General features: G+C 46.4%; 1 protein-coding gene across 1 annotated transcript in view; it reads left to right on the top strand.

Annotated features, from left to right (window-relative positions):
* The window catches only part of ppm1lb (protein phosphatase, Mg2+/Mn2+ dependent, 1Lb), a 46,684-nt gene extending 38,318 nt beyond the window's left edge, over positions 1–8,366 (top strand). The window contains exons 3-4 of the mRNA XM_061216206.1: positions 3,146–3,307; positions 5,006–8,366. Coding sequence (XP_061072190.1) covers positions 3,146–3,307; positions 5,006–5,352 — 509 coding nt within the window. The 3' untranslated portion in view covers positions 5,353–8,366. The remainder of the gene's footprint in view (positions 1–3,145; positions 3,308–5,005) is intronic.
* Positions 8,367–12,309: the final 3,943 nt, after the last annotated feature.

Below are 12,309 nucleotides of genomic sequence, written 5' to 3'. Positions count from 1 at the left end.
CTTGAGAAGCTCTGATCTAGACTGGGTGAGCTTGAGAAGCTCTGATCTAGACTGTGAGTTTGAGAAGCTCTGATCTAGACTGTGTGAGTTTGAGAAGCTCTGATCTAGACTGTGTAAGCTTGAGAAGCTCTGATCTAGACTGTGTAAGCTTGAGAAGCTCTGATCTAGACTGGGTGAGTTTGAGAAGCTCTGATCGGGACTGGGTGAGTTTGAGAAGCTCTGATCGAGACTGGGTGAGTTTGAGAAGCTCTGATCGAGACTGGGTGAGTTTGAGAAGCTCTGATCGAGACTAGGTGAGTTTGAGAAGCTCTGTGTGAGCTTGAGAAGCTCTGATCTAGACTGGGTGAGCTTGAGAAGCTCTGATCGAGACTGGGTGAGTTTGAGAAGCTCTGATCGGGACTGGGTGAGTTTGAGAAGCTCTGTGTGAGCTTGAGAAGCTCTGATCTGGACTGGGTGAGTTTGAGAAGCTCTGATCGAGACTGGGTGAGTTTGAGAAGCTCTGATCGAGACTGGGTGAGCTTGAGAAGCTCTGATCGAGACTGGGTGAGTTTGAGAAGCTCTGATCTGGACTGGGTGAGTTTGAGAAGCACTGATCTAGACTGGATGAGTTTGAGAAGCTCTGATCTAGACTAGGTGAGTTTGAGAAGCTCTGTGTGAGCTTGAGAAGCTCTGATCTGGACTGGGTGAGTTTGAGAAGCTCTGATCGAGACTGGGTGAGTTTGAGAAGCTCTGATCGAGACTGGGTGAGTTTGAGAAGCTCTGATCTGGACTGGGTGAGTTTGAGAAGCTCTGATCTAGACTGGGTGAGTTTGAGAAGCTCTGATCGGGACTGGGTGAGCTTGAGAAGCTCTGATCTAGACTGGGTGAGCTTGAGAAGCTCTGATCTAGACTGGGTGAGCTTGAGAAGCTCTTGCTGTTTTACACGTGTGGCAGGCCCTCCGTAGAGGCGGGGGGGTACATCTGGTCTGAGGGGGGTGGGAGGTGGGGGGGGGGGGCAGACAGATGGCAGAACAGACTGGTGCATTCAGCTCCAGTCCTCCTCTTACTCACAACACAATGGGCCCACACCCCCCTGCCCCCCCCCCCGCCCCCCTGCAGGGGCAAAAGAAAGGGAACAAAGAGGGGTAAAGAGAGGGGGGCAGTCATTGCGGCGCCATTTTAACATGATTTAATACCACAGCACCGCGCCGTACAGTCCACCATAACATGGGTCTGTGCATTTTTCAGCTTTTATTTTTTGGTGAATAAAGGCAACATTAGTTTGGGGTGTCAAGAGTGTGGGTGTATATTTGTGTGTGTAGCTGAGGTTAAGATGTGGCTGAGGTTAAGGGGTGTGTGTGTGTGTGTGTGTGTGTGTGTGTGGCTGAGGTTAAGGGGTGTGTGTGTGTGTGTGTGTGTGTGGGTGTGGCTGAGGTTAAGGTGTGTGTGTGTACTTTTGTATGTGTGTGTGTGTGTACTTTTGTATGTGTGTGTGTTTGTGTGTTTTCTGTGTGTCAGAGGAGCACAAGCTGGCCTTTGTGCAAAGGAGTGGAGTGTACCAAGAGGCATGGGGGGCAGGGAGGAGTGTGTGAGAGTGTGTTATCAGTATCTTTAGCACTCTCAGACTGCTCTGTATGTGCGTACCTGACTGTGTGTCAGACTGCTCTGTGTGTGCACCTGACTGTGTGTCAGACTGCTCTGTGTGTGTGCACCTGACTGTGTGTCAGACTGCTCTGTGTGTGTGTACCTGACTGTGTGTCAGACTGCTCTGTGTGTGTGTACCTGACTGTGTGTCTCAGACTGCTCTGTGTGTGTGCACCTGACTGTGTGTCAGACTGCTCTGTGTGTGTGCACCTGACTGTGTGTCAGACTGCTCTGTGTGTGTGCACCTGACTGTGTGTCTCAGACTGCTCTGTGTGTGTGCACCTGACTGTGTGTCTCAGACTGCTCTGTGTGTGTGCACCTGACTGTGTGTCTCAGACTGCTCTGTGTGTGTGCACCTGACTGTGTGTCTCAGACTGCTCTGTGTGTGTGCACCTGACTGTGTGTCTCAGACTGCTCTGTGTGTGTGCACCTGACTGTGTGTCTCAGACTGCTCTGTGTGTGCACCTGACTGTGTGTCAGACTGCTCTGTGTGTGTGCACCTGACTGTGTCTCAGACTGCTCTGTGTGTGTGCACCTGACTGTCAGTGTGCTCACTAAAGGATTAGCGAAATGGTTAGAGAACCGCTTTTCACACCCTAACCCTAACCCATGGATGGAAGGATGGATGGATGGTTAGAGAACCGCCTTCCACACCTGGTACCCACACCACGCCCGTCTGGCCCTGTGTGTCTGTGTCTGTGTCTGTGTGTAAGGCATCCGTTGACCCTCTTTGATTCTCTTTTTCGGTCTTTCTCTCTCCACTCCTCCTTCCTGGGTCTCTCCATCCTTCTGAAAAACTTTTATATCCATAAAGGTGGTGAGTGAATGAGTGACAGTCCTGCAGATCCTCTGAGAATGTTCTGGAAATGTATTTATGTATTTAAAGGGAAATTAAAATGTACACTTATTTTAAAATGGTCAGGAGCTGCAGGGATTGGACTGGTGTCTACATGGCTAAAGCATTTCTGATAAAGGATCAATTCTTTACAGGTAGAGCAGCACATCGAGGGTTAGCCCTTGCTGTGCTGCCCTACCTCTAAGATTTGGATTGCTCATTTCTTTATCCATCCCCCCCTTCCGGACCCCCCTTCCTGATCGAATGCTAGTCTCAGTCTCCAGTGTGCAGCTGTGGTCAGAGACGTTAGTTACCATGTCACCCCGTTACATAACGTGACATCGCCCGTGGAGAAGACTCCAGCGCTCTGAGATCGTATGAATGCTGTGGATGAAACTCTGCCCTGTCTGTTTCCTGTGAACGACACACATTTGTGCTCTGCCTTTATTTTTACGAGAAAGTATTTCCATTAATATTGGATTTGTAGTGCTTTCTACACGCTGGTTATGAAGATTTATTTTAATCTAATCATCTGTCCAGCAGGCAACACCACTCAGCTCATCTTTAATTTCAACTCAAAATTAATGCAGAATGTTGGCCTCTTGAATATAACAGATCCTCTCTCCTTTTCTCTACCCTCTCTCTCTCCCCCTCTCTACCTCTCTCTCTCCCTCTCTCCCCCTCCAGGTACTACCTGTCTGATCGCGCTGCTCTCGGATAAGGAGCTGACCGTGGCTAACGTGGGTGACTCCCGCGGCGTTCTGTGCGATAAGGACGGGAACGCCATCGCGTTGTCCCATGATCACAAGCCCTATCAGCTGAAGGAGCGCAAGCGGATCAAACGCGCAGGTGAGCAGCGGACCGAGCGCCGCTCGCACCCGGCCTGTCGCCGTAACCTTAGGAAACGGAACCAGTCGTGAATACAGCGGTAACCGAATCCCCGTAGAACGTGAATAGCCTTTTATCCTACGTCGACCTTTCCAACAAGAAACGAAAGTCCCTTGGCCCATATCTAATTTTCAGCGATCCACTATCTTTTTGAAAACGGTTTCATTTTGTTCTGGTAATGGGGCTGTGTTGTCGGCGATTCCCCACATTGTATTGTTGAGTTGTAGGGCTAATGCACACCCTCTGCGGTCCCACCTTTTTGTACTTGTTCATTTAATAATCAGCCTTTCTGCATTAATAATTCATATCTTTGTAAGCCATCACTGTGATGTTATTTCTAGTTGCATGCTCTTGCTTTAGCCTAGAAAAAGTTGGTTTCTGCCTCTTCTACCGTCATGGACAACTTTAAAAATGTCATTTTATTAACATCTGGACCATGATATTTCATTCTAGTTCAGGACTAGTTTTAGACGGAGAGATCAGTAGTCGCGGAAGCGCAGTAAAAGGATGCCCACTGCCATCTGCTGGCTGCTTGGGGAAGTGCAGGAGTAGTGCTCCATCACATATCAAAGCCATTACAGACCATAAGCCATTTTACCGCTGTAATCCCGGACCAGTATAGCCCCCACACAGGTCTGTTCTGTGTAGATATATGGGGTAGGGTCACTGCGACCGTTTCTCTGACCGGTCCCTTGGTGTGTCCGGGTGTAACGGACTGTTCTGTAAATCAGGGTTTCCGCTATATGGGCAGATTTTACACTCACACACGCACTACATTTCCGGGTTTAGCTATTCATCGTCGCGATTGATAAATGTTCTCCGCAGTTCTGCGTGAGTTAGCAGTGGTACACGGCGTACGGAACTGCTGGGATAAGGGTTAGCCCTGGGCCGTGGAAGGATATGAAATCTCAGTTCTCATTTAAAAATAGCCTCATTTGATACCTTCTTGCAATGACATTTAGTAATATCGTTTCCCGCCATGCATTGAAACTGATGACGAGCGAATCCGGGAGAGCAAGCGTGTAAAATCCCAAAAGCTTCTTTAGTTTTGATATGTCGCCCAATATTATTATCAGACAACATTTTTGAGTGTATCTAGGCAAATCTTCTTTCTCAAATACGCTACCACTGGATTATATTTTAGGAAAAATGGCTTCGCTTCGAATGGAACTGGTATTTGGGGTGTGAAAACGAAGTTTTGTGACGACCAGTGTCCACAGATATCGCCACATCCACCAAAAACTGAAAAATAACGGATAGACCGTTTAATAATAAGTATTATTAATATTTATATAATATTATATTATATAATATTTTACTCTGTGTGCTTCCCCTCCTGTCGTAAGTTTTAATAGTAACAATAATACATTGAATTTATGTAGCATTTTTCATCATACAGAGATGATCTCAAAGTGCGTTACAGCCGGCAACGGTAAAACAACCAACATGAGAAACAGAGCAGCGATATAAAATCACAGGACAGTAAACCACACCCCAACTCACCACCATGATTAGCCTGATATATGCCACAGACTGCAATGGCACTTATAATAATGCCTGTAATGTAATGTAAACAGTAAACCAAATCATGCGACTAATCGACTCGGATTGGCGCGCCGGGTTTTAAAGTTCGCGTGTGCTTCCCCTTGCCGCCTGCAGGGGGCTTCATCAGCTTCAACGGCTCGTGGCGGGTGCAGGGCATTCTGGCGATGTCGCGCTCGCTGGGCGACTACCCGCTGAAGAACCTGAACGTGATCATCCCCGACCCGGACGTGCTGGCCTTCGACCTGGACAAGCTGCAGCCCGAGTTCATGATCCTGGCGTCGGACGGGCTGTGGGACGCCTTCAGCAACGAGGAGGCGGTGCGCTTCATCAAGGAGCGGCTGGACGAGCCGCACTTCGGCGCCAAGAGCATCGTGCTGCAGTCCTTCTACCGCGGCTGCCCCGACAACATCACCGTCATGGTCGTCAAGTTCAAGAACAGCAGCAAGGCCCCGGAGCCGTGAGAACGGGGCCCACGCGTCCACGCGGTTTCCACGGCCGTCGGGAAAGCCCCGCTTTCAGAGCAAGAACTCTTTCTGTCTTCGGTTTTACAACGTCTACCCCCATAGCTCCCCGTGGCGCACACACACACACACACACTCACACACTCACACACACACACGCTCACACTCACCCTCACACTCACTCACAGACACAGGCTCACACATTTGATTTTCCATTTTCGTTTAATACATTCTGGAATAGCCTGAAGCTGTTTTAGAAAATAAATGCCCACGCATCAGGTTTGAAATAAATGGAGGATCTGATTTGTGGCCTGACTCATTAAACAGGTGTGTACTCTGAACAAACATAACCCCCTCATTTAGCACCACTGATTGGTTGGCTAATCTGTGGTTAGAGAGCGGATTGGGTGGCACAAAGCTGGTGTAATTGCTGCTTGTGCTGCTTGTGTCTAGCAGGGTTCTGGGGGGAAATGTTAGTTTCCTCAGATCTCAATACCCCGGAGCAATATCGCTCATTGAGGTTTAAATGTCTAGCCCCTGTAGTACTACTTTCAACAACATCTCCATTTTAACTGACATTTCAGAGGCCCTTCCCAGCATTCCCTGCTCTCTGAGGGGAGATGGGAGATTAATGAGCCTTAATAATAAACCCCAAACACACACACACACACACACACACACACACACTCACTCTCTCTGACACACACACACACACACACTCACACACACATACTCTCTCTCTCTCTCACACACACACAGACACACTCACACACTCACTCTCTCTGACACACACACACACACACACACACACTCACACACACATACTGTCTCTCTCTCACACACAGACACACTCACACACTCACTCTCTCTGACACACACACACACACACACACTCTCTCTCTCACACACACACACAGACACACTCACTCTCTCTGACACACACACACACACACACACACACTCTGACACACTTGTGCAGTGTGTAGTTATCAGCAGAGATCAGGCTGCAGGCTGAATTGGAGCCCCTCCCCTGGGCCACATCCATCCTGTACAGACTGAGCTTCATCTGGGGGGACTAATGTTACTGTGACACTTCCTCAGCATCTCCTCCCTCTCTCTCTCCCTCCCTCTGTCTCCTCCCTCACTCTCTCCCTCCCACTGTCTGCTCTCCCTCTCTCTCTCTCTCTCCCCCTCCCTCTGTGTCTTCCTCTCTCCCTCTCCCTCCCACCGTATGCTCTCTTCCTCTCTCTCCCTCTCTCTCCCTCTCTCTGCTCTCTCAGCTCTCTCACACACACACCTCACTGCTGACAGCCCCTTCACAGTGTCTGTGTTATTATGCTCAACTGAAATGGGACGTTTCTTTTGGGCAAATGCTAAAAGGACTGGTCAAATTAACCCCCCCCCCCCCCAAAAAAAAATAAAAAAAATACAGAGAACAGCGCCAACAATTAGGCTCTTCTCTGATCCATTACGGTGTGTGTGTGTGTACGTATCTGTGTGTGTGAGAGAGAGAGAGTTAATGTGTGCATCTGTGTGAGAGTGAGTGTGAGAGAGTGAGTGAGAACGTGTTCGCTTGTGTGTGTTGTCAGGGGACACCGTCCTCATCATTAACCTGCGCCTGTGCTCTGCGTTCCGTGTCTGTCTCCCTGTCCGTCCTCCTGTCTGTCTCCCTGTCCGTCCTCCTGTCTGTCTGTCTGTCCGTCCTCCTGTCTGTCTGTCTGTCCGTCTGTCCTCCAGAGCAGTTGCTGGGGTCGGGGTGTTCCGCTGCCGTACAGAAGATTGATCTGCTCCGTGATACATGCACTAAAATGACTGAAAGCTTGTTTTAATGGGCATTCTCCTTTTGTTATTATGCAAAAACAAATTTTAAATTGGTACTAAACATTGCAATTCTCTGCTTCTAATAGCAGAAATACTAATAATTAAATTTCTACCAACAAGCGAAGTGGGAAAGAGATCCATCTGCGTTGCCATGACATTTAGACCCCACCGCTTCCTCTCTGCTTCGCCATTCACGCATTACAGTGTGCTTCAATGCCATTGGCTCATTTCTAGGACCCTGATTAGCCCTGCTCGAGGGCCGCATCACTGTTACGGACAGGCTGATTGGCCATTCATAGCAGTGTTCCATTTGGGTCTGGATACTATTCCGGAGTTCTGCCTGCCATTCCTTGATCAGCACAACAGTGCATTAAGTATTAAAAAAAGATGTCCGCCCTGTTAATGCCAGTGCAGAGACTGGTCTTATCTGGTAATATAGGCATGCATGCTGTCTAATCACTGATGATCTCTGATCCCAAATAATCTAAAATTACAAATAATCTCTAATTACGAATAATCACACATTTCTCACTAATTCATCCTGAGCTGGAATGGGCTCTGTTATAGAGGCCAGGTGTGTTTCCCTCCCAGATGAGGAGCCAGGCAGATTACTGTGGTTCTGCTCTCCTGTGTACACGCCGTCCTGGATCAGGATTAATCGGGGTCTGAGAAGCTTTTTGAGATAGGTTCCACTGCCTGCTGTGTTTGAAATATGTACTTGCTGCCTTATTTTTTAAAATATATTTTCTGCAGTTATAATTCTTTGCCAAAAGTAAAGATTTCATGGTTTCTAGTGTAACATAGTTGAAAAACGCCATCCACATCATATATGGATATCATATTTTACCTGTAGAATAGCATATCTACAGTGGTCTCTAAGAGACGGATAGCGAATGTACATAGTCCACCCTATCATCATAGTCCCTTTGCATCAGATATGTAATAAAGCCAAGCATAAACACCCTGGTTGACATGAAAAAAGCGTATTAGTGACTAGCATTCGTAGGTTATGTGCTTTTTTTTTTTGGTTGTATATTCTTCTTGAACAGTGTATGTTACTGAATGTTTATGTGGAGTTTGTATTTTGTTTTTTGTTGAATTAATGAAACTGTAAAAAGAAAGTTGACCTGTGGATTTTAAGATGACGTAGGAAAAAAAAAAGATAACAATAAAAGATCGCTGATCAAACTACACCACTGTTTGAGTGAACGTGTGGAATTACTCAGGGCCTGGGACCTGGAATGTTGGAATGTGGGGATCATGAAACAATAATCAGGATGCAATGATATGCACACACACACACACACACACAGTACTGTGCAAAAGTTTTAGGCAGGTGTGAAAAAATGCAGTAAAATAAGAATGCTTTCAAAAATATAAATGTTAATCGTTTATTTTTTCAATTAACAAAATGCATGAACAAGAAGTGAATGAACAGAAGAAAAATCTAAATCAAATCAATATTTGGTGTGACCACCCTTTGCCTTCAAAACAGCATCAATTCTTCTAGGTATACTTGAAGGAACTCGACAGGTAGGTTGTTCCAAACATCTTGGAGAACTAGCCACAGTTCTTCTGTAGATTTAGGCAGCCTCAAATGCTTCTGTCTCTTCATGTAATCCCAGACAGACTCGATGATGTTGAGATCAGGGCTCTGTGGGGGCCATGCCATCACTTCCAGTACTCCTAGTTCTTCTTTATGCTGAAGATGGTTGTTAATGACATTGGCTGTATGTTTGGGGTAGTTGTCCTGCTGCAGAATACATTTCGGGCCAATCGGATGCCTCCCTGATGGTATTGCATGATGGATAAGTATCTGCCTGTACTTCCTAGCATTGAGGAGACCATTCATTCTGACCAAATCCCCAACAGACACTCATTCTTGTACCACTCTCCAGCCCTTCAGCAAACAAACTGCCTTCTGCTGCTGCCAAATATTTCAAATTTTGAGCCATCAATCCAGAGAACCTGCTGCCATTTTTCTGCACCTCAGCTCCTGTGTTTTCATGCATAGTTGAGTCGCTTGGCCTTGTTTCCACGTCGGAGGTATGGCTTTTTGGCCGCAATTCTTCCATGAAGACCACTTCTGACTGCCAATTCTGAGCTGATGGCACTGCTGGACATCTCCCAATTGTGAAGGGAAGTAAGCATGATGTGTCTTTCATCTGCTGCACTAAGTTTCCTTGGCCGACCACTGCATCTACGGTCCTCAACGTTGCCCGTTTCTTTGTGCTCTTTTAACAGAGCTTGGACAGCACATCTGGAAACCCCTGTCTGCCTTGAGATTTCTGCCTGGGAGAGACCTTGCAGATGCAGTATAACTACCTTGTGTCTTGTTGCTGTGCTCAGTCTTGCCATGGTGTATGACTTCTGACATTAAACTATCTTCAGCAACCTCACCTTGGAAGCAGAGTTTGGCTGTTCCGCACCCAGTTTTAACCCTCTTACACAGCTGTTTCTGTTTCAGTTAATGATTGTGTTTCAACCTACATATTAAATTGATGATCATTAGCTCCTCTTTGGTATAATTAATTCATTATACACCTGACTATATGCCTGACAAAGTCCCTGACTTTGTGCAATTGAAGAATTGAGAATTGATCCTGGTTTGAAGGCAAAGGGTGGTCACACCAAATATTGATTTGATTTAGATTTTTCTTCTGTTCACTCACTTTGCATTTTGTTAACTGATAAATAAATGATTAACATTTCTATTTTTGAAAGCATTCTGACTGATTTTTTCACACCTGCCTAAAGCTTTTGCACAGTACTGTACATACATATATACGTACACATACACACATACACATACACTCACACACTCATACATACACACACATACACACACACTCTAATTGCCATAGCCAATGGCATTTCAATGTCAGCGCGTTCACAGAGAAGGGGGAGGGATAAACAGTGTTGTGGTTTGAGTTTGTTTCTTGCTGCAATTCCTCTCTTGACCGCTAGGAGTCTGAAATGACCTATTGTACCTTTAAAACAAGGATAACCAGACAGAGCAGGGAGCAGCTTCTTGTATATTATGCTTGTATATTATGTATAGAAAGGCTGACTATCCAAAAGCAGTTCTCATAGGAACTAACCCCCCCCCCCCCCCCCCCCATCTGTGAATTTCATTGAGTTGTGATTTCTTAGGCCGTGACAGTGGGGTTTCCTGTCCAGTACCATAGAGGTGTGAGGGCAGCAGGTTCACTTCCTGTGCTTTGTCCCGTTCAGCTAAGTGAGATAAAGGAGCGGAAGACAGAGTCACACACACCCTGTTCCCCCGTAGACGCTGCGGGCTCAAGGATAGGAGTGTGTGTGTGTGTGTGTGTGTGTGTGTGTGTGTGTGACTCAGGCATGTGCCGTGTGCATTCTCTGTCACTATGACACTGCAGTGAGAGTTCGTCGCTGGGCCCCAGAGACGAGGTGTGGCTGAGGCAGATTAAAACATGCCTTTCCAGTGACGCTACAGCCTGCTTTTGGCAGGACATTGGACGTGTGGTATCTCTCAGAGGATTACCGTGGGTAAAGATTTCTGTGGTTGCTAAAGTCTCCTCACCATACATTGGAAGATTACTGAACAGGAAGGTCCAAAACCAGCTGTGTTTGCAGTGAAGGGTGTTGTATAGCGTGTTAGATTAAAAAAACAGACATCCTACCCTTGCAAAGATTTGGGAGGGAGGTTTTCCCTGCAAATGATGCAATCTGGGGTGAACTCCCTCACACTTTGCGGATCGGCTAACACACATTTCTAAACTTCACTTCTGCCTTCTTACCACTAGGGTATCTAATCACTCAGGTGACAAATTCTGGGAGAGTTGGGATGCCTGAAAAAATAAGATTAGATAAAGATTATACAGCATAGAAATTATTATTGTAATTATAATTATTTAAACTATCTGCCACTTTAAACCCGTGGTTTACAGGAAACAACAATTGTAACCTTTCTTACAGTTTTGTGTGCCTGTGATAGAGCTTCAGAACAAATATATGTCTTTTAAAATACATTTGTAAATATTAGCACTTGCACTCCTAATATCCCAAAGGCATCTCTAAGTAAAGTCTCTTAGTTTCTTTTTCAAGGTCAAAGTTGAGTTCAATATGCATTATCACCAGCATGCGTCAATAAAGCATAAACACTTCAAATAAACAGACATACACATGAACTTGGAAGATAAGAATAAAATAAAAAGAATAAAGCTGGACTCATTAGATTAACCAAAGGCCTAGGGTCTTTCAGCTCACTTTATTTTTATTTTTTATTTAGAAGTTTATTTCAGGGACAACGTACAAAAAAACATTAGTCTCCGAAGAGAAAAGATGCATTGCACTAGATTATAGCTTTTGCTATTTTACATCTCCACTTATTCCTGGTTATGGGTATGCACTTTGCACTTTGTTGTGCGTCACTCTGGATAAGAAGGTCTGGCAAATGCCCATAATGTCATAATGTAATGTAATATCGTGTGTGTATTTATATATTTGTAATATACATATTTGCGTGTGTGCGCTGTTGTGTACATATAAACATTCACACACACTGTACTCATAAAGCCTGTCATGCTGTTGGAATCTGCAGGGCTGTAGTGAAGCTAAGAATAACTCTGTGACATCACCACGCTGGAGACGAGTAACCGGGACGGCCATCTCTGTGTGGCTGAAAGGGGGGCGCCATGCACACGGCACGTCCTGTTGTCCGCAAAGCACTTCCTGTAACGCATGACGGGTCAGAACAGGTGCGCCACCCTCCTGAACAACAGGCCCTGGGTAACCTGAGATACCGTCGTCCCCGAAACGCCACAGGCCCACGGCGTCACGGCGGGGAAAGGTGACCACGCTGGTCCCGCTAACGTGACAACGCTAAACCGACATGTCCGCGAAGATTCAGCACATCATGTCTCATACCATTAACAGGTGTGTCAGCCTGCAGAGCGCTGTGTACTTTGACCTGCTGCTAACAGGTTTACCCCACCTCCTTCATAAGGGCCATTCACACAGGCACAGAGAGAGAGGGGGAGAGAGAGGGAGAGAGAGAGATAAAGCAGAGAGCAAACAGACACATACCCAGAGAGTCGAACACCGGCCACACTTCCACCGTCAAAGGGAAGACTCGGAGCCGGTTCTGTTTCGGGCGTT

The sequence above is a fragment of the Conger conger genome, chromosome 13 (genome assembly GCF_963514075.1).
Source record: "Conger conger chromosome 13, fConCon1.1, whole genome shotgun sequence".
NCBI lineage: Eukaryota > Metazoa > Chordata > Actinopteri > Anguilliformes > Congridae > Conger > Conger conger.
This window is presented reverse-complemented; position numbering and strand designations above follow the sequence as displayed.